This window comes from Ictalurus punctatus, chromosome 7, assembly GCF_001660625.3.
Source record: "Ictalurus punctatus breed USDA103 chromosome 7, Coco_2.0, whole genome shotgun sequence".
NCBI lineage: Eukaryota > Metazoa > Chordata > Actinopteri > Siluriformes > Ictaluridae > Ictalurus > Ictalurus punctatus.
The window spans coordinates 11,405,158-11,428,037 of record NC_030422.2 but is presented as its reverse complement, the minus strand read 5'-3'; the positions used below and the strand labels follow the sequence as shown (position 1 = coordinate 11,428,037).

The 22,880-nt window shown below is 41.7% G+C and overlaps 2 protein-coding genes and 1 long non-coding RNA gene across 9 annotated transcripts in view; 2 read left to right on the top strand and 1 right to left on the bottom strand.

Moving 5' to 3' along the window:
* On the top strand, nucleotides 1-9,074 carry kdsr (3-ketodihydrosphingosine reductase). 3 transcript variants are annotated; one of them, XM_017471556.3, is made up of 10 exons: nucleotides 1-678; nucleotides 2,773-2,862; nucleotides 3,648-3,704; nucleotides 4,219-4,284; nucleotides 4,443-4,538; nucleotides 4,885-5,076; nucleotides 5,260-5,343; nucleotides 5,490-5,573; nucleotides 5,776-5,901; nucleotides 5,996-9,074. In XM_017471556.3, the coding sequence occupies exons 1-10, from the start codon at nucleotides 481-483 to the stop codon at nucleotides 6,113-6,115; spliced, it is 1,113 nt and encodes a 370-aa protein (XP_017327045.1). In that variant the 5' UTR covers nucleotides 1-480; the 3' UTR covers nucleotides 6,116-9,074. The 3 variants fall into 3 exon arrangements, with proteins under 3 accessions (XP_017327045.1, XP_017327047.1, XP_017327046.1); XM_017471558.3 differs by having other exon boundaries at nucleotides 2-110; XM_017471557.3 differs by having other exon boundaries at nucleotides 8-678; nucleotides 5,800-5,901.
* LOC128632942 (uncharacterized) lies at nucleotides 4,574-5,375 on the bottom strand. Its single transcript, XR_008396620.1, has 2 exons — nucleotides 5,223-5,375; nucleotides 4,574-5,123 (listed from the first exon to the last, which is right to left on the bottom strand). It is a non-coding gene; the product is annotated as an uncharacterized LOC128632942 (long non-coding RNA).
* Nucleotides 9,075-10,819: 1,745 nt separating the features above from the next.
* Nucleotides 10,820-22,880, top strand: part of bcl2b (BCL2 apoptosis regulator b) — a 33,819-nt gene continuing 21,758 nt past the window's right edge. The window contains exons 1-3 of one of the 5 annotated variants that reach the window (XR_008396619.1): nucleotides 10,821-11,551; nucleotides 13,295-13,431; nucleotides 13,577-13,733. Coding sequence is in view for 3 of the 5 variants with exons in the window: in XM_053681143.1 (XP_053537118.1) it covers nucleotides 11,078-11,551; nucleotides 12,159-12,227 (543 nt within the window). In the remaining 2 variants the exon portion in view is untranslated. Of the gene's footprint in view, nucleotides 11,552-12,158; nucleotides 12,236-13,294; nucleotides 13,734-22,880 lie in introns of those variants that run through there. The other 4 variants (XM_053681143.1, XM_053681144.1, XR_008396618.1 and 1 more) reach the window with 4 other exon arrangements.

Sequence of the window (22,880 nt, the reverse complement as noted above, 5' to 3'; positions counted from 1 at the left end):
TTGTAGTCCTTTACGTGCGCGTTACTGACGTCGTCACGTATTAATCAACTACAAATCCCAGAAAGCGACTGACAGCGAGTGTTTGGTTCGTGGACATCGCTTGTGTTTTGGTTTGTATTAGTGAACGGAGTTAGCTAGCTGCACAAAATTAATGGTCGAAACGCGCGTACAACGTTTTGCGCGTTCATATCGTCACGCTTTTCTGACACTGTAACCTATTACGAATGTGAGAAACAAATGGTGAAAATTTGACTCGCTGTCTATCTGGCATTTATAAAGAAAGAGCCATTTATATCGACTCCGTAGATGAAAGCGTTAGCTTGTCACCAGCTAGCTAGCGCGGCCGTGTCCTAAATGGTTCCCTTACATTGTTAAAGTTCACTAGGTAGTCCGTAAACCACCGTTGTTGTGATAGCACATTGAGAGCACGTATATAGGGAGTACGCAGAGATTTGGGGTTCGGCTTGAAGTCTCTCTCCCATGCCCTCTGAAGAGGCTTTTTGGAACTCGGTAACACTGGACTGGTTTTTCTCGCACTCCGGCTGGTCTTTTCTTCCTTTCATGATGATGATGATTTTAGTTTTTGCTGCTTTTATGGTCGCCTTTGTCTTGTTTCTCTACATGATATCGCCTTTAATAAGCCCCAAACCGCTCAAACTCAATGGGGCCCATGTCGTGGTAAGTGCACTTGTTTTCCATTAAAAACAAGTGATTTATTTTCCACTTTTCCACTGTTTATATTGTTTCTTTTGAAAACAGTTTGCATATAGCCGATCATCTGTGTCCTTTTTGTGCCGTTGATAATGTCATGTGCAAGAATTTAGTACAAGAGGGGGGCGGCCTGAGAACACGTATACACCTTAATTTTACTCGCAAATACAGTCTGATATGAACGTTCATAAATATGCAAATTATGTACATACGGAAACGCCCCTCACGCAACGCCCGCCTACATTGGCCTGCTACGTGACGGTAAACTAGCTAGACATTTGCATTGACATATTTTCATTTATTTGTTTGTAAGGGAAAGTAGTCAAAGCTGTGAAAATGTAACGTTACCATGGCAACCATGATTTGTTCATCAAAAAATATAAGTCTATGCAGGTTTTACACTGCACAAATCATTTAAAAAATCGAAAAGTGTTTGGCACGGAGATGAGATCGGAAATAGTAAGTAAAAATAGAAAAAAATTATTAAAAATTTGTTTAAACAATTAAAAAATTTGATCAAAAAGCCTGGCAGAAGAGATCAGTTTTAAGCCTATTTTTAAAAGTGGTAATAGAAGGTGCAAGGCGGATGTCCAGTGGCAGTTGATTCCATAGACGGGGGGCAGCAACAGCAAAAGCTCTATCCCCCTTTGTTTTTAACCGGGAACGAGGGACATGCAAAAGAAACCTATCAGAAGATCTTAGACATCTGTTTGATGAATGTGGTTTAAGAAGACCCTCGAGATAGGAAGGAGCTTGATTATTAAGAGTTTTAAAAACAAACATCAGAATCTTAAACTGAATCCTAAAACGGACTGGGAGCCAGTGAAGCGATGCTAAAATTGGGGTGACACGATCAAACTTCTTTGCCCTGGTCAACAGCCTTGCAGCTGCATTCTAAACCATCTGAAGACGAGCCAGAGATGACTGAGGAAGACCCAAGTATAATGAATTACAGTAATCTAAGCGAGAAGTAATAAAAGCATGAATAACCTTCTCCAAATCCTGGAAAGAGAAAAATGTTTTGAGTTTCGAAATAATCCGTAGTTTATCTGCTTGGTTAAGCATAATTCTGAGTCCAGAATGAAGCCAAGGTTCCGAACCTGGGAAGAAATTGAGGGAAAGTGATTATGGAGCTTGTTAATGAGACCATTTCTCAATCTCAGGGGGCCAAAAACAATTATTTCAGTTTTGTCTTCATTATGTCGGAGGAAATTATTTGTCAACCATTTTTTAATGTCATCCAGACAGTCCAGCAATGGCTGAATGGAGTCACCAGCTTTCAAAGGAATGCACAACTGGGTGTCATCAGCATATAAATGAAAAGAGACATTGTGAGCCCTAATAATATTCCCCAACGGCCGCATATATAAATTAAAAAGAAGTGGGCCCAGAATGGAGCCTTGAGGAACACCACTAATAATATTACTAGAAGAAGAGCAGAAATTACCCAACGCTACAGAGAAAGACCTGTCCTTAAGATATGAGCTGAGCCATTGTAGGGCGGTTCCCTGGATACCAAACAGATGCTCTAAGCGCCAGAGAAGTATGTTATGGTCTACAGTATCAAAAGCACCTGTAAGATCTAATAGCATCAACACAGTATTTTTTCCAGCATCCACTGTGAGTAAAATGTCATTGGACACTTTTAACAAAGCAGACTCTGTGCTATGAAAAGCAGTGAAACCAGAATGTAAAGGTTCAAATAACATAGCTGAGTTGAAAATCAGGAGCAATTGAGATTGTACTATTTTCTCTAGCAGCTTTGACAGAAACGGTAGCTTAGAGACAGGCCGATAATTATTAAGGCAACCTTCATCCAAACCCTGTTTTTTAAGCAAAGGTTGAACAATAGCATGCTATCTAATTTATATCTAATTTAATCTAATTTATAGCCATGTTACGTTTACTGTGGTGGAGTTTTGCAACATTTTCCTTTATTATCAAAAAAAAATTATATTTAAAAAATTTTAGTTAAGCTGTTAATTATGAGGAAGTTAAAAAGTTTGTGCCCCCACAACCCACATTCTGAATATATTTTGTGTGTTTATTTGTGATGTCCAGGTGACGGGGGGCAGCAGCGGGATCGGGAAGTGCATAGCCATGGAGTGCTACAAACAAGGAGCTTTCATCACACTGGTGGCGCGCGACGAGGTGAGACCGTAAACACGTGGGTGGCTAACAAGTAACAGAAGCTTATAGCTACCGGTTTGCATGAACTGCTTATCTGATTAATCGTACACTCAGTGTTCAGAGTCTCAGACACACAGAAGGTCAAAGCCGAATCACTATCGTTTTGGTGTCACTGAGAGAGGGGGCATGGCCTGAAGTGTGAAGGCGGAGCTGTATGTTAGAAAGGAATTCTGCAATAGAATAGTTTGATTTGTGCTGAAAATGGAAAGAAAACGATAAAAGAAAGAAATGTACAGTTTAGAAAAAAATAAGGAAAATGTACATGGAAGGATAGAAAGAAAAATGGAAAAAGAGGTAGGGAAAAAACAAAAAGGGGAAAGAAGCAAACATGCACAACGAAAAATAAAGAAAACTACAGAAGCGATAGAGGGAAATGCTAGAAGGGAGAAAGAAAAACGTACAAAAAGAGGAATAAGAATGCAAAAAGAATGTAAAGAAAAAATGTAAAAGAAAGTGAGAGAGAGGAAAAAATGGAAAGGAGGTGAGGCAAGGATAAAAGGAAGAAAGGGAAGGAGGAAAAATGGAGTATGAAGGAAGCAGGAGAGAGCGAGAAAGAGAAAGAAAGATGGTAACAAGGAAAATCATAAATGATAAGAGAAAGAAAGAAGGATGATATTACTGAGACGTGTGATTTTTAATTTTTTTTTTTTTTAAAATGTATTTATTTATTTATTTATTGTGCGAGTGATGATTTGGACGTGCCGCTAAACTGGAGGCCATGAGCTTGTGGTGTTTTGTGTCTCCAGGGTAAACTGGTGCAGGCGAAGAAGGCGGTGGAGAAGTGTGCCATAAACGATAAACAGGTCAGTTACTCTACGGAAGTGAAATAATGGTGTAGTGGCGTGGAGTGGCAGCAGGGGGGCAGCGTCGAGCTAATTGCTACATGTGAGTTCCAGCTCTAGTACCACCAGTAGCAGGAGGAAAAAAGAAAGGAATAATATTTTTCAGCTAGAAAGGATAGCAAACAAGAAAGGGAAAGAAAGGAAAAGTGGGGGACGCCAAGGGACGAAAAGGAACGCATGAAAGAAGAACGAGAGAGATAGAGGGAGGGAAAGACAAAGTGATAGGAAAGCATGAGTGACGGAAGCGGGTGAGACGCAATGAGAGAAAAAGATGATGAAAGGAAACGAGAAATTTAAATAAACAAAGAAGCGAAGGAAAGAAAGAGGGTTGAAAGAAACATGTTAGAAAGGAAGGAGGAACATCCCATAATACGGTTTAGAGAAAAGTTTACAGTGAGGGAGTAACTTTTAAACTGATCGTGAAGGTAATATTATTTTTAATATTATTATTAAGTGTGTGTGTGTTGTGTGTAAGGTGGTGCTCTGCATCTCAGTGGACGTGTCGAAAGATTACAGCCAGGTGGAGAGCGTGCTCAAACAGGTGAGTGGAGGAGTGAAAGTGTGTGTGTTGTGTGTGTGTGTGTACATCTTCACGTGTGTGTACATCTTCACGTGTGTGTACATCTTCACGTGTGTGTACATCTTCACGTGTGTGTACATCTTCACGTGTGTGTACATCTTCACGTGTGTGTGTGTCAGGCTCAGGAGAAGCTGGGGCCGGTGGACATGCTGGTGAACTGCGCAGGGACGGCCGTGTCAGGGAAGTTCGAGGAGCTCGGGGTCCAACACTTCCAGGTCAGATTTTTTAATCGATATGCAAATAAGGAATCCCACCACACCTCTAAGTCCTGCCCCCTTCCCTGTGATGTAGCAGTGCTACATGGCTCTCAATTGCATATTGTAAAACCACCTTGAAAGAATTCATGCAAACAAAGCTTTTTATTACATGTATTGTTTTATTAAAATTTATATATATATATATATATATATATATATATATATATATATATATATATCAAATATTTTATTGCCCTTTGATCAGCTTTATGGTCAAATTAACGTCTCACACTTTAATATCATAAACGCGTTATAGAAGTACAGTTACTAGTAATGTCAGGTGTAATGTGTGTGTGTGTGTCAGAGTCTGATGGAGGTGAACTACCTGGGCAGTGTGTATGCCACGCGAGCTGTGATCAGCAACATGAAGGAGCGGCGGATGGGCCGCGTGGTGTTCGTGTGTTCTCAGGCCGGGCAGCTCGGACTCTTCGGCTACACGGCGTACTCCGCCTCCAAATTTGCCCTCCGCGGCCTCGCCGAAGCTCTGCAGATGGAGGTGTGTGTGTGTGTGTGTGTGTGATGGAATCAACGCTGATGTCATACCTTGAAACCACAACGCATGAGGGCGAGCGCGTTAATATAAAACCTGTGCTAGAAAACTAATCAGCTTATCTTATGACCAATCAGAACGCAGAATCTTACCCAATGTTGTGTACTCGCTCTGTGTTGTGTCCTGCAGGTAAAGCCATATAACATCTACGTGACGGTATCCTACCCTCCCGACACTGACACACCGGCGTTAGCTGAGGAGAACAAGATGAAGGTACGTGTTCGCGAATCATCGATGAACACACTTTTTTTTTCTTTTTTTTTTTTCTTTTCTTTACCCCCCCCCCCCCCCCCACCCCCTTTTTGTCCACGCGGTGTCGTAAGCCCTTTTTACTGTTTTGTGTGTTTTCTCCAATGCAGCCTTTAGAGACGAAGCTGATCTCGGAGACGTCCGGGGTGTATCAGCCTGAGCAGGTGGCGAAAGTCATCGTTAAAGACGCCGTGGTGAGTGTCAACACTGCGCTGATGGCAGGTTTATATCGACGCGCTTGTCGTTTCGATAGAAAACGTGAAGGAGCGGTTACTATGGAAACGATAACTTATCAGAGTGAGCGCATTGATGTAAACCTGCGCTGCTGTTACAGAACATTAATGAACAGCTTCTAACCAATCAGAAGGTGTAACGCATCTCACTCAGCTGTTTAAGTTGTGTGTGTGTTGCATGGTGCAGCAGGGGAACTTCAGCAGCTCCGTAGGTCCTGACGGCTACATGCTGTCTGCGCTCACCTGTGGCATGTCGCCCGTCACATCCATCACCGAGGGGCTGCAGCAGGTACATGCCTGTCACTCTCTCACACCTGTCTCTCTCATACACTTGTATGTTTACCGAATGAAATCGGTCATAAACAGCTGTGTTCTGGGTTCAGATTGTGACCATGGGGCTGTTCCGCACCATCGCACTCTTCTACCTGAGCAGCTTCGACAGCATTGTACGCCGCTGCATGATCCAGAGGGAGCAGAGCAAAGCGTCCAACAAGACGGAGTAACGCCAGCGCTTCCTGCCGTTCCACCATCACTGCTCGACCTAGACACACACACACGTTACATCCTGATACACCCCATCGCATAACACACATTTTGTCTGGGTCAACGTAGGGCGGAGCTTAAGCTACGTTTGATCAGCAAATGAGTGTTTAGTTTACTTCAGTTAAGCCACTTTAACTAACTAATGTTCGCTTAGCTACGATTAACGATTCCCTCTCCAGCAGTAGCTAAACCTATCGCAAATAAGCTAACTATTGAACAGGCTAACACTGAGGTTAACAGTTTTATCGACTTTGTTAGCTATTTAACGTCAGAGTGTGGCGTGTATTTACCAGATCGAAAGAGTTTACCAACGTTAGCTAAGCGCTGTGCTGATATTAGCTTGATTTCGTTTACAGTCCAATGTTGAAGTGATACCACAGATTAGCCAAAGCACCTCAATGTTCGGAAGCTGACTACTCGGCTAGATTTAGCCGCTGGAGAGTTAACCTAAAATTAGCGAATGTTGCTCGATACAGTGCGCAAGTTCCACAAGTATAATAGTTTCGCTATCCTAAACGATTAAATCTTCATCAACATACAATACATCAATGCGGTGTTTGCTAGCCAACCTGGCTATTGGTTTTAATTACATGACAAAAGAGCTAGCCAAATTTAGCTAGCTTGCTAGTTAGTGGATTTAAATGTTTTTAATCACGCAACAGTTGTACATACAGTAGTATATACATGCAAGCTAATGTCTGGCTAGCTGTTTTATTTGTGTAATTATGAATTGTGGCGTCAATATAAATTCTCAAATTGTATCAAATGTGCGGTCCTTCAGCACGCTAGCTAACTTCAGGTTTGTGCAATTCAAACAGCTAAAATTTTTCAGTTAGCTAGTGTTGGACTACGTAAAATTTTGTTTTGGAACACTAGCGTTGTTTGCTTGCAAGCGATTCTACTTTGCGCACAATTACGGTGATGTCATGTGATCGATTTACCTTAAGCTCCGCTCTTATTACATGCTGTAACGATTTTTTTTTAGCACGTCTTTGTAAGTGGATTATCTTCGCAGGCGAGGATAGATAAATGTTTATCGTTCCAATCTCAGACAAACTCGCTCACCTTTCCCATCGTTGTCGTTTATTGGTTAAAAGATAACTTCCTGAACTGCGTCCGCCATTTTTGCCTTATCCTCGATTCTCTGTGCAGGCATCCTGATGGAGATGTTTGATGTACGCGAGACTCGCTGGTTCGAGTTCTTCCCTTTGCTAACAGGACGTGCTAGCATGTTTAGCCCTGACCTAGAAGGAGGGGAGGGAATGAAGAACATGTTTTTAGCATCCATGCTAGCTGTTGAAAAGCAGGACGGCGCTGCGTGTGCTGAAACCTACACAAATCGAGCGAATCCCTGCGTTTCGGTCTTTATAACGTGCCCTTGTTCGTTAGCGATTAGCAGGAAAAACGATCGACACTGAAGTGACTTCCTTGGAGAATTTCTTTCAGTTTTCAGTTCGACTTCTATGTAGCTTGCTAACTATCTAGCAACGAAACACCGTCTGCAGCTGTCGCAGCTACGAAGCGTGTAGCGATTAGCAGGACATCGATCACGCTTGACGTCGACGCAAATACCTTCCGTTTTCACTGACTTCCCGAGTACTGCGTAAATAGCTAACCAGCTAGCACGCTATCTGGCTGCCCTGCTAGCTACTTAGCATGCTAATTAGCCAACAAACTCAACCCTGAAGCCGAACACTCAATGTGAAAGAAATTGAGCGTAAATCTCTAAAGATCCTTCACACTGTCCTTCACACTCGACCACCATGTTATATTGGCTTGCTAACCAGTCGTTAGCTTATCCGACTGTCATGCTAGCTATCTAGCGTAAAAAAAAAACAACCCATCAGCTTACTAGTTAGACCGAACAAGTTTCACCAGCTGTAAAGAGCAAACATAGGACTTGTTACGTTAAAGAAAACATACGAATAGCGCAAGACGGCGCAATTTAGCACTAACATTTTTTTCAATTATTATTAGCTACCATTTAGCAATTCAGCCATAGCAAGTGAGGCGCTCCAGTCACGCAGAACTCATTTTAAAGCCTTAAGAGACAATCGGTTCAGCCAGATTTATTGTTTCATGGTAGCCTCCTCGCGATCAGCTGCGGTTTTTGCGTTATTTGCCATGTTTGTTCTTTTGTTTTTTTTTTGTGTTGTTATTTTCTGTTTTTTTGCGATTCAAGGCGCCTTAAGTATGAAAGTGAGGACGCATGAGTCGCAGCGACGATGTTCTCATTTGACGTCGGCACGAGGCTCGGTTAAGATTAACTATCGCTCTTCCGTTCCACAATAAGGCAGAGTAGCTAACACGCTAGTTTTTAACCGATTAACGGTTTAACACTATGTTCGTCACTTGCAACATTCATCGTACGCACTTCCGAGTATTTGAAAGGAGGCTGCGTAGGTAGTCTAATGAGACCTGGACAACATCCGAGCATAAACACGGCTATCTTTTAAGGATTTTGTTTTAAAATTGTAAAGACGGACAGCGCTGTGACTCGGAATAAAGAACAATTTTTTTTTTAAACGACACATTCCTACATCTGATCAATGACCTTTCTTTTCAGTCGTTAAAGCTATGCAAACGAAGCATGTACATTTAAAACCGGTTTTCACCTCCATGCTAGGACTTAGCTCTTTTCTTGTTGTTTGATGTTAAGACTGGTTTAAATGTCTCAGTTAATATAATTTAACGGTAATTTAAGTAAAAGTAAAAAAACACAAACAGCTCGGACACATTCCTCTTGTCTTTCGGTTGTTGTGACGAAAAGAAAAAAAAAATTATTCACCTTGTGTGCCATTTAAAAAAAAACAAAAAACAACAAAAAAAAACAACAACCCAAAAAAACAAACCCCAAAGTTGTTGTTGCTACATGTTAATTTCTTACATGATCAAATAAAATGTTTTGGAGAGTTGGTACCATTTGTTTCTTCGCATTTTTACGGCGAGAAGAAGATATGTGATATGTGAAGATATGTTAAATATAGTTTCGTTACTGTAAAATTATTAACGAGGCTCAAAGTCCACTAGGCTTCTCGCATCAAAGCCGTCTCCTCGCGTCTGCCATTATTCATAAGTTTTAATTATTGGTATTCATAGTTATTCATAAGCTGCTTTGACTGCCTGTCTAATATTCAAATCAGGGGCAGAAAAGATCAAAGGGATCGGGTGCATTTATATATATATATAAAAAAAAATTATTAAAAAGCAGAACCGAAACTAAATCTGAAGCATTAAAAAAAAAAAAAAAAAAAAAATCAGTTTCTCACAGCTATTGAGTTGTACACGAGTCAATTACAACGGAAACAAAAAAAAGAAGTCGTTATGATGATAGAGTCTATCTCACATGCATTACAGCAGTGAAATAATTTTCTTCACATAGCAAATATTATGCAAATTAGCTCATTAATACCAGCTATACACATACGTATATTTATTAATTATTCAATATGACGTCCAGTGCTACTGTTAACGGCTGCATAGTAAGTGGGGTTGTTTTTATTTTGTATTTTTTTATGAAATTTATATGAAATTGTACTGCTAGGCGACTTGAGAAACGTCTATAGCGAGTAAAACGTCGAAACGCATCGGTGCTATAAGACCAGCGGCCGTGGAAACAAAATATACTCATCAGAAATGTCAACATTTACCTCAGATATGTTGGTAAAATAATTTATAATTCAAATAAAAAGCCTCTTTTTGAGTAAAATGACACTTAGCATCATTGCTAATCAAACATCCACGGGTTCGGCCTTATTGGGACACAAATGAGTTTTACAAGTCAGGACGTAACGTGGACGTCTCTCAGCATTCGATGCTAAGTGTTATTATATAAATACTCATCAAAGTATATCAACATTTGCCTGAGATGTGTTGGTAAAAGACTTGTTTAATGGCTCTGTTTGAGTACAACTATTAGTTAGACTTAGCATCACCGCTAATCAAACATCCATCATAAGGTCGGCCATTGTGAGTTCATTTTGTGAGTTGCTATGCTACAGTTGACTTTCTATGCCAGAGCGAAAGGAAGTTTTGATTAGCAGTCAATTCTAAGTGCAATTAAAGTGTGGTTTTAGACACTTATGGGGGGGAGGGGGGAACAACGTTGATATTCCTGACAGTTTCCGGTCTCAGTGTGCTTTTAAACATAATGCCGACTAGCTAAATTGTCATAAGCTAGTTTACACTTAGCGGTTAGGTTGCATTGCCTAGCAACAGTGTTGCTTGATGAGCGTTTTCGCTCACCAGTGAACTGGTAGAAATATACACAACCGTTGTATACAAAAATTTTGGCACCCACAAACAAATCAGATATTTACCTTTTTTAGGGGGGAAAAATTGTGTGTATGTATATATTATAATAAAGATTACAACAGGAGAGGCTATTTTTTATTTGTTTATTTATTTGTTGTAGATATCTATATATTCTGTAATGGAGGAAATTGCCCCACTGTTGCACGCGCGTATAAGGGGCAGGATCCGCAAAGCGCGCGCACAGAGTGAGAGTGAGTCAGTGTGCTATCTGCACTCGGTGAACCGAATCCGCACTGCTCAGAAACCTGACGCGTCCCGGTCCCGCTGGCGCACGCACACGGTTTACAGTTGTTACGGAATGACACACTCACGTGGACACACTTCCTGAGCTGCTTTCCAGGATCACTCCCCTCCCACCCCCCGCCCCCCTCGGCTGGCGGAAAGTGGGCGTTTGCTTTTTCCTAAAGCACGGAGAAGTCGCAGTAGTACAGCTACCCCAGCGCGAGACACTGTACTGCACACTCTGTACGTTTTCCATCCCCTCGAGAAATGCACGTGAATATATACGCGTCTGTCTTAAGCCTCGTGAGAAGGCTGTACGATCCGTTCCTTCTGAACGTAACGAATTGTAGGCGCAGCCAGCACTGAGACGCTTGTGTGGACTGGACATGGCGAACGGAAATCTATACGATAACCGGCGCATCGTGGAAAAGTATCTGAACCACAAACTGTCGAAAAACGGCCACGCGCGGGAGTTCCATCGGTGCCGCGCGAGCAGCCTGGACGGCCAGGAGGAGCGCGAGAAGGAGAGCTCGCGCCGCGTAACTCTGCACATGGCTTTGCGCGAGGCCGGTGACGAACTGGAAAGCTTGTACCGACCGGAGTTGGCGGAGATGGTGAAGGGCCTGCGCGCGACATCCGTGGGCACGGAGCAGCCGCGGTTCGTGGCCGTGGCGGACGAGCTGTTCCGCGATGGAGTCAACTGGGGTCGCGTGGTGGCATTTTTCGAGTACGGCGCGATGGTGTGCGTGCAGTGCGCTCCGGAGACCGAGAGGAACGCGTGTGCCGAGAACGTCGCGCGCTGGATGGCCGAGTACCTGAACGGCCCGCTGAACGACTGGATCCAGGAGAACGGAGGATGGGTACGTCACTGTGTCACTACGAATCGATTCTTTCGAACGAGTCGTGTAAACCAGCCTCGCACCTGGTTCGTTCTTGCGAGTCGATTCTTTCGATCTATTCATTAAAAAGAACAGCCGTTCACGAACTCAAACCAAATGTCGAAATACAGTTCCCCCCCACAACAAGCAAGAAACATCAGACATCAAAGTTGTGGTGTTTTTGTTTTGGTGTGGGGATGAAAAATACACCCACACGTTTGTGAATTAATTCTTATGATATTAAAGAAATAATAATTAATGAGATGTTTAGAATAATCATTCACGAATCATACGACTCGCTCTGATGAATCGATTTGGACGAGTCGTGACAAAACTCCCAATCAGTTGGTTCGATTCTGGAATGTGATTCATTAAAAAGAATCGAATCTCTATACATATTCACATTTCTCACACAAAAAAAGACAGAAAGAAAAACTAGCATTACCATATGAAATCTGTGTTCGTTGCTTTGGTGTGAGGCTGAAAAAGGCTCAACTTCTTAGTCTTGTGAATGTTTTATGCTAATTCCTGTGAAATTTCTAAGCGAGTCGTTTTAAAGAATCGTTCCTGACTACTTTCTGTACTTCAGATGAATCCTAAATGGACTTCCAAAAACAACAATGACTTCGACATAAAACAGACTCGAGTCCATCAATAAGTGACGAGGTGATCATGAGTCTCTATCTCTTTTTTTTTTTTTTTTGGATTTGATTCTTATAAACGAATCATTTGAACCATTTCGGTTCTTCATACGAACCGATTCAGAATCAAATCGTTTACAAATCTCAAGTCGCTAATTTCGCTTAATGGACGCTTAATGGACTCCTTAAAACAGCATGTGGGTATGACAATCATACATTCACTATACTATAAATATATGAAGAGTGTCATTTATGAGGTAGTGGAGCATCAGTAGGACTCTACGTGAAGAGTCGATTCTTTCGATCGGCACTGTGATTTGTGTGAACGAAACTTTTCTGTGATAAATTTTCAATTCCTTTGATTCTCCAACAAGATTCAGTTGAAGTGAAGAAGACAGCTGGTAAACTATTTGATGTCCACTAAAATAAAGATTCCGTAGTTGTTGAGATTTGATTCTCTCCAAGTAACGGAGCGTTATTAGGAATTATTTTTATCTTTTATTATTTTGTTTACATGAAATGTTGAGGAACTTCAGCGTAAACAGTCACTCCCTTCCCTCACTTCATTTTGAATTTAATAAGACAAAATAAATGCAACATCCTTGTTTTATTTCTTTTTTTGAAAGACTTTCCGATGTCAGAAAACCTAAAGTCACAGCTTTACAAATGACCTTTACAAAGCGCTGACACTGGAGACTCCTTCCATGAACGTTACATAAACGTCTCCTCACAGAAAAGGTCACCATTTCAACTATTATAAATTTTGAATCAGTTTATTATTAATCTTTAGATTAGTCTTAGACTGCTACTACTATGGAAACGATGACTTATTAAAGCTAGGGTGTTAATATAAACCTGTATATAATGTAAATATAATGCTTACATAGAATCGGTTGTAGAATTTGTAATGTTTGGATCTTTGGTTGCTTGTCTGAGCATTTTTTTTTTTACAAATTACAATTCGACCCACAGCGTTTCTCGACAAATTCTCGACCCAAACTGTTTAGTAAAAGCTTCAGGAGGAACAATTAAAAGGATTTTGTCACGGATTATTAGCTGCGTGTGTTTGCGTTGTCCATCATAGCGGAGCTGGCGTGAGGAGCTGATTATCCTGGATTTGGTATCACGATGAATGGCTCGAATTCACCAGAAGCAGAGGGGAGCACGTCGCTGTAATTTAAAAAGCCCCTCAGGGTGCTGCCACACAAACCGAGCGCTGCGGTGAGTCATGGCCACGTCGACAAGCTGCCTGCTGGGAATGTTGATAACGAGCGTGTTTGCTTGGAGAAAACTTTCTGCTTTATTTATTTGTTTGTTTGTTTGTTTGTTTGTTTGTTTATTATTTTTGGTCTTTTTCCTTTTGCAGTCTGTGTACATAGGATATTATATTCTTAAACCACATTGCTGTTGAATTCTGGATTCTGATTGGTGACAGTTTCTGTAAGGAGATGGAAGGAGTCTCCAGTGTCAACTTGTCTTGCGGATGTTCCACAGCATTAAATTGAACTATAAATCGTCAAAAAGTACAATGTGTCGTTTGTTAATTAAAAAAAAAAAAAAAAAACCATTAGGCAAATCAGTGTGATGTAAGAAAAACGAACTACTTCAGGACATGCTGTTATCGGAAAGTAATGAACTTTCCCACCACCCACATCCTGTCGCGTTTTATTTCTTACGTGACTTATCAGCAAAGATAAATAGGATAAAAGTCTTCACCCTGCGGCGTACATCAGTACCGTATCATGTTAAGGGAAAGCATGATTAAAATCCGTCACCAGTCGTCCCGGCCTCACAAAGACGTGGGATTGTGTCTCATATCGAAGCGTTGCAGCCTGAAGGTGAAGGAATGACATGGACATAGATTTATACCGTCTTTCTTTCACGTCTTTGAACTTTTTTTTTTGTCCCTGGCACAAATTTGTACCTGACCGCCGTGCTCGTGAGAGGAATTTCCAGCGCAGTTAAATTGTCTTTGAAGTCAGACGTTACGTGAACCGTGTTGAATCGAGGAAACGTCCACGGAGAACAAAGACGGCATGTGTATCCGACGCGTGGCGTGCGTATCCGTACATGTTCGATACGCAGATATCGAAGCGAGGAGAAAACCGTGGTGTTTTTATTCGTGCGTGTTTATGCAAATGATACATTTGCATATCCTAATGTGAAAACAATGTTCAAATGACTTTACAGCCAGCCACCATAAAGAGATTACTATCCGAAAGGACGTGTAAAAAAAAAAGAAGTCCTTCTCAATGTCGTTGTTGTCGTCATTTGTGAATTAATGGTAAATCAAAATCGTTTACTATCGTATCACGTGCAAGCCTGAGGTTTACACCCCTACAAGGGACGCATTTCACCATCACCAGAAAACATGATCGGGAAACAATCCAACAGGAAGTACTACCAAAAGCCTCCAACAGAACATCGTAGATGATCCGAGATGTCCGAGGAGCACTGGGTTTGTTCAGAACTACTATAATCGGATCTCCTGCGTAGCAGAGATCGTTCACGGCTGGTTGTATTCCTGAAATCCCTGACGTGTCAGACATCTGCAGGAGTTCTTCCTAAAAAGGTCACGCTCACACCGCACGTGCTCCGATTGCTCGGGCGGCGTGCCATCGATCCAGGTGTACCGTGGTGTCACTGCACTCGGCGTAGCTTCCGGATCCTGGTTCGTTTCTGGGATAGAAGTCTCTGATGTTGCTCTTATTTAGTGCAAAACCTTCCGTCAAACTGGAATCTCTTTAAATAGTCACGGTACCAAACAAACGTTCTCACCTCACTGCTTTTGAGTATGAAGAATCCTTTGGGATCGCTGCTGACAACTTGGCCTTGCTGTTCTAGTCAACAAATCAGCACCTTCTGACCAATCAGAATCCAGCAGCGCTGTGGTAAAAGACATGAAATGTTTCTACGATGCACAGCACAACATATAGCTTTGTTGACAAACCAGTAGCGTGAAATATTCCGCGTATAACCGAGGTTTTCCTGAAGAAACTCCGCCATCTTGTGTGAAGCACTGCTAGAGATAGTGCCAGCATGCAAATTAGTTGGTAAGCCAATCCGGAGCGTGCAGGTCGAGTGAGTTAAGAAATATCTATGAATCACCAAGGGGAAGTTGATTTGAACTGTGCTGAAGTCTGTGATTTCCTATTCTCATGTTCAACCAAACTTTCTGAATGAGCTCAACTGTTTAAAACCCTAAACTCTAAGCACTTCTGTCTGTTAAAAGGAAGTGGCTGAGACGTGCTACGCTCCTGAACAGATCTAAAAACCTGCCAGAATCTGGTGTGTTCATTCACATTAGGTGCTCAGCAACCTACACACAGACACAAACGCTGGCATTTTCCACACGCGAAGTTTCGTATATGATCAATTGTCCCGATAACCTAGCTGGAGTTATAGCTACAAGGTAAAATATTATAACGTTACGGGGGAAAGTAATGCGACAAAACAGCCGATGACGATGAAATGAGACTGCTGTTGTCGTTTTTTTTTCTGCACGATCATGCTGACTGACTGAGTGACGTAAGCGGAACGTGATGATAATCGCTCTGTAATCGCAGGTCTACCGTTAGCGGATCTTCATCGTATAATCGGACACGGAGAACACCTTACATTATCCGCTCGTATTATTGGGGTTACGGCGTACAGCAGTAATATTAAAAGACTGCTGAAAACTGGTTTAAGAGGGAACACCGTACACCAGTGAGCGAAAGAATGTGCTTTTTAGGCGTCTGTTTTCCTCCATCCTGTAAAAACGGACGGCGGTGAGAACACATTAACCTTAAGTGTGACATTTGGACATACGAGAGCACAAAACGTGACCTCGTCCACGCCAATAATCCCATCCCCCTCCATTTGTCTTAAAATTAGGTGTCGTGTTTTGTTTTTTTTTTTAACCTGCTCCATCTTTGTCGCACTTGGAATGCTGAAACTGTATCCAAAGCCGGATTATTCGAGCTGCGACAATAACAAGAACTATTTGTTTGTTCCCCATCTGCTTTTAAACAGCGACATTGTTAGTGTTTGGTGTCAGAAGAGAATTAACACACCCTGTCCCGTCCCGTCCCCCGCCTCGGCGTCAGATGTCGGATGGGAATCTGACTCTTTCCATGTTTCTGCCCGGCTCTTGGTTTTGACTTCATGACTCTGTGCTGTCTCTGTCTGACCTAAACGTGGACGTGCTGTTACTTTTAAGTTTTAGATTTAAGATTAAGAAGAAAAGCACACAAGGCGGCACTTAAGGGTAAGGAGCTTGGGAAATCTGTATCCAGATTTAACACTGAAATGGGCGTGGCTTAAACTGGATTCAGGTATGCACCCTACCACTGTTTGCCTCTGAAATCCCTGGATTAAATACGCAGATGTAGAAAATGCCAGCAGTATCTGATCTGTAAATTCTGACTCGGGGGAGTTCCTCGACCTCAACTACATCACTCCGGTACATAATTGGTCTTACGTGCTTGTGCCTTCCAGCAATATTGTTTTTAACAAATATCGTTGTTTCTATTCCTAAAACAGGAACAAACTTAGTAGCCTAATTTCAACCACCGAGACCCTGACCAGGCAGTAACTAATGATGTAAATCAGTCCCTCCAGGATTTTGCGTTTGCAGAAATGAACACAAAATCAAGCAATATTTGGAGGAACTTGTGATTTTTTTTTTTCAAAATCACCGCAGATTTGCGTGCTACATGACGTCGTCATGACGAAACCTGAAGCCGAAGCCCTCTTCGATTTGCGTACGTCGAACGAGTACTGCTAAAAGTTCTCGTTTACCAGCAAACACCGCTGCGAAAACGATTTCATGTGATTGTGATTTCAAGTATATATCCGCAAAAAAAGCACAAAAAACTCCGTAAGTTGCATCGCAAATTTTACAAAGGGGAAAAAAAAAAGCACAGCAAAATCGAGTGTTTTTGGCTGCAACAATCACAAAAAAAAACCTCTCCAAAATCCCGTATGGCCTGATAAATACAATGCACAGCTTCATATCGTTTCTTCTTGTCTTCTAGTCGCCCTGTGACGCTTTCTTCAATTTTTTTAAAAATAAAATAAAAAGCACTCCTTTTTTTGTATCCATTTAGACACGCTATCTGTCCGTTCTCAATAATGTCTCCATATTCTGTTTCGTCTCTATTAAACGCAAATCCCGAAACAGCTGTGCGCCTACTCTTTCATTTTTACCTGGAAAGCCCCTACCTAGTGCCCTTGAGTCGTGATGGGGTAATAAGGGAGAGCAGAAGGAAAGGAGAACCGCACCTGTGTTTATTTGTGCAACATTACAGGCCATTCTGGATGATTGGCTGCATGGGGAGCCTCTAAAATTACACGCTTAACACTGCTGGTTTCAAGTCTGAGACTCTCCTGCGCTTTAATAACACCACACTCCGTGTATCATCGTGCTCCTTCAGGACCTGAGCAGATATGACTTTATAAACGACTTCTTAATTGAATAACCTGTGTGCGGCCTTTGTTTAGCCGGGTTCTGACTGGAGCACACCTGCAGGGCTGATATGAGGAGGGAGAGAGAGGGAGAAAGGCAGAGAGGGAGAATTTGAGAACTGACAGAGTGAGGTGGTTAGATATATTTCTCTCTCTCTCTCTCTCTCGCTCTCTCTCACACACACACACACACACAGACACACTGTCCTTTGTAGCCCTTCTGTGGAAACTATGATAATGAGCACACTCCGGTTTAGGACACGACTTGCCTACAAATGTCTTTCTGCTATTTAATGGAACGGTGCTTTACTGTTTACTGTAATCCGCAAACTAGCATTAGAGTAAACATCCTAACCGACAAACTGAGTAAATATGCTAAGCCATGAGCTAACAATAACCGTGCACCTGCTAATCCTAAATGAATGAATGTTATACTGAAGAAATGAGCTAGTGTTGTATCAGATAGACTAGCCCATGAACTAGAATTACAATGAACAGGTTAAATACAGATTTAGAATGATGGTAAACAGACTAGAGCACAAATTAGCATGAAGATAAATGAACCAGCATAAAAAAAAGAAATGAACAGACTAATCCACAAACTAGCTTTATAATTAGCAGGGTAAGCCAAAGCTGGCAATACACTAAACGGTCTAACCCATGAACTAGCATTACAATAAACAGGCTAAAACAAGCTAGCATTATAGTAAACAGTCTAACCCATGAACTAGCATTATAGTAAAGAGGCTAAAACAAGCTAGCATTATAGTAAACAGTCTAACCCATGAACTAGCATTATAGTAAACAGTCTAACCCATGCACTCGCATTATAGTCAAGAGGCTAAAACAAGCTAGCATTGTAGTAAAGAGGCTAACCCATAAGCTAGCATTATACTAAACAGTCTAACCCATGAGCAAGCATTAAAAGACTAAATTTGGTACTAGCATTGTAAACAGGTTCTAAAAAAAGCCACTGTTATATTTAACTAGCTAAACATGTATAGCTGTATAATAAACAGGCTTTAAACACACACACACACACACACACACACACACACACACACGCAAGCTACTGCTATGTTAAACAGTGTAAATATGCAGCTATAATTATAGTACACAGTCTAAATATAGAACCATCATTACAGTAAACATGATCATCCACCAACTAGCATTATAGAAAACTTTCTAAAAATTTACTAGACTAGCAATGTAGTAGCCAGGCTAAAAAGAAAGTACTATTATAGTCCGAAAGTCGAACTATAATTATAGTTAACAAGCTTAAATATATATAACTAGCACTGTAGTGAACGGGCTAATCTTTGAACTATCATTGTGGTAAAACAAACTAGCATTGGATTAGGCTAAATACCGAACGAACAGGCTAAAAGTGTGTTAGCGTTATGAAAGAGCATTAAGTAAAGTGGGCAATTTTAACTTTGTTAACAGAATTTGAAAATGTCAGCACTGTTAGCATTGAGATTAGCCAGTTAAGCATCTTCTTCTCTGTTCTAACTGTAAATCAGTGATGAACCTGTAAAACAATATCGTTTTGTGTACGTTCTCATGTGACACACTGAACTGGCCGTTCGTGTGTTTTGAAGCATGTGTCCGCGCCAAGTTTCCCCCTGCCAGGGTCCTCTGACTGGAGCTTTTCTCCACCGCTTTCCATCTGTGTGTGTTTGTGTGTTTCCAGTCATCAGTAGGGCGCCTGTAGTCTCGGAAAACAGTTCAGCCGGAATAAAGCAGGCCTTGATGGTCGCGTGTGGTTCACACTCCGGCTCTGTTCCTCGCTCCCCCTGGACCTTCATGTGTAAAGAGCCTCAGCAGCTCTTATTGATTTCAAGCAAAACAAAAACAGTCCAAAGTACTAACCAAGGGCAAAACGCAATGTTGCTTGATGTGTGTGTGTGTGTGTGTGTGTGTGTGTGTGTGTGTGTGTGTGTGAGTGAGAAATTTCAGGAAAGTTTTCCCTCAGTAACACCACTTTTCTGGAATGACTCCTCGACCTCATGCTAGTCAAGATATTAGCTATCATGTAGGTCGTGTAACATACCTGCTATAACCACCTCATCTCATAGTTCTCATCTTGTTTTATTTTATTAAATGCGCCATTTTAGGACTAACAAAGCTAGAAAACAATGTAGCTATTTATATTTCTTAACATTATTTTATAGCGCTATTATAAATAGCTAGCTCTAATAGCAGCATATTTGACTTTATTCCGACAAATAATTTGCCTTTAAAATTTTTTTTGCTAACAACCTCCAATAGAAACTTGCGCTTGCTAGTTAGCTAGACTTAATAAAATACTCTTTATCTCAGAGCTATTAGCTAGCTGCCTTTTTATTTTTAGCTAACAAGCAAACTGGTTTATTTTATGGGTAGATTACATAGCTTCGTGGTATTTTTAGCTAACAAACTCTAACAGTAGGCCATCTGTTAAAGTAGGCTAGTCTGTTAGATACATTGCTAATCCTATTCCCTGAGGAGATATTTGGACACAAGACATTCATGGATTTATTGTGTATTTTTGAGTTTATGTGGCTCTATCTTTTGACAACAACCTTCCCATTAACTACCTGTTCGTGGTAAAGGTGTCATCTAAAACAAACACTTCTGTCCGCAAAGGTCAACGGATTGTTCAAAGCGCTAGAAAGAGAAGCATTGTGCGTTAGTTAGCATGCAGGATCCGGTGATCCGAGGCTGCACGGAGCCATTGTTCTGGTTGTGCTACTGTGTAATTGTTCAAATGAAATGCGGTGTTAGCGTTAATCCCCCACACACAATTCTCCCACGAGAACCTCCACACCCTTCCACTGCTTATTTCTGGGACGTGTCTCCGGAGGCTTTCAGGAGCGTGAATAAATAAAGCAGACGACCAGGGTGTTGCTTTCCTGAGAGGCCCATCACGAGTGTGGGCGAGCGGTTTATAATTGTATTTTTTCCTCTGGAAAATGATTGGAGGCAGGATAACTACCAGGTTCAAAACGTGGCTGAATGGACGTGTTTCTGTGTGATCAGTTCATCCTTAGAACCCAGAGTGTTCAATAGAGGGTAGAACCTTTTAAGGAACCCTTCTTTTTTTTTTTTTTTTTTTTTTTTTTTTTTTGGAAAGCATAAACTCTTCAAAACCCCCATAAGAAACACTTGTATTTTTTTCCCCCCAGAGGGTTTATCAGCACATCTCATAGCTGTGTGTCTCTCAACCTTGAAAAGAATGTAGGTTTCGATTTTACTACAATTTGCATAATTTCTGCTTGGGTTCTTTGGAAAATTAACGGTTCTTCATTTCCAAAAAAAAAAAAAAAAGGGTTCTGTTGGAAACACTCTGTTGTGCAAATAGAACCTCAAAACGTCGCACTGGCTACATTCTGTTTTAGTAAAGTGCAGTCTGATTTACTGTAAATTATTTACATAGGAATTAACATAGGAACATGTTCTAATGCATTATTGTTTCCGTGGTAATGACTCAATCAAAGGGACTTGTGTGTGGTAGATGTTGCAGATCATCTGAGCCTAATACTAAACAAATAATTAATTATTATCAACAAAGCGAAACGTGTCATAGATTTCATGAACTTTTTTTTTGGGTAAGGAGTCTCCAGTGTCAGGACTTTGCACCAATCTGAGGATTATTTTCCTATAATGGCACACGCCAAAGTGTGTTATTCCATACATTTTGCCTGTAGATCTATATCCTGTTCCTAGCCGGATATGATGATCTGACTGATCTGTGCGTGCATGGGCTCATTAGCCCATGTGAGATCATGTTCTCTCACATGAATTACGTCCTCTTGCTGTTTCAACAAGCAGGGCAGAACACATGTTGGTGAAAGATGCATGACCTGAGTAATGTCCGACACTAAGTGGCCATCCGTCACGCCGCCTGCTTCACGCTCTACGTGCTCTCCACATGTGTAGCTCGGTGTCAGGTGACCACACGGGCATTGAATCATTCAGGGCTATGCGAGACTGTCTGGAAATAGAACTGCCGTGACTGCGGACCCTAAATGTCTAGTCCGCTTGGCTCCTCGAAAGGACATTTCCCGGTCCGTGGTGCACGGTGCGTTCATCACACCTGTGGGAGTGAGCTGCTGGTGAAATATGAGAAAGGCTGAGATAATGACTCGCATCAGCGCATGGAGCCCACCCGGATTAGCTCCAGTGAAGGAAAGGTCACGCTCCAGGCTGCTGTCGCTATATTTGGAGCGATCGTGCTTCATCCTGTGCTGTTGTATTGTTCGTGGTGGAGCACTGGAGGGTCACGCCATGTGGATAAGCCGTGGGAATTTGTGGTTGAGAGAGATATAACAGCGATCGCCGATTGGTTGCTGGGGTTTCACTTTGTATGGTTCATTGTACTTCGGATGTAGGATCTAGTTTTGTGCAAAAGTTTGTAAATATTTAAACGGTACTCTACATGCAGCTTCGCAAAGTAAAATCTACATACTGAAAGCTACAATATACGTTCCTCCACCCCAGCAATGATGAAAGGTTCACTTTAGTACTGTTGTCTTTCTTTCTTTTTTTTCTCTCCAAAATCATTGCACTTAAAATGACATTTTTTCCCCGAAACGTTATCGAATGATTTTCCTTTGGCGTTGTGCCTTTCAGAGTCTTTCTTTCCAGCGAAGGCGGCGTGGCCTCAGAGGGCATCTCAAGAAGTCTGGGAAAGAGACAGGTCTTTCCAGAAGAATCAATAATGCATGTTTTTGTCACTGGGTGACACGTCAAGCCATGGTTGCGACACGAACAGCCTCGGGGGTGTGGGGGCGGGGGGCGTTAAGCTTCCTTTTCGGACGTCAGGTGGACTGCACATCATGTCTCGGTGCCAGAGACTGTTGAATAAATTCCAGTCCAGAGATCCTATCAAGATCTGGGCTTGATGGAAGTCATCTGGCCGGGTAGAATTATACCTGGCTGGTTGGACCACACTGCCCCAATTGGGGGTAACCCTGATCATTTAACATCCTAGTATTCAAAGCATAATTCAAACTCTCTAGTGAAGACTTTTTTGGAGGATGGATCGACAACGTGAGGTTTGCCAATTTATACTCGCCATCCAGCAAGAAACCAGGCTTTCAGAAGATAACCTTGAAGCATCCATCATCTATCTGGACTAAGCGGTGTAACAAATATGATTTCATTATTCAGAATGAACAGATAATGTGTTCTATACAGATATGAATAAGAGGAGCGCTAGTCATTTCTACGTCTGGATT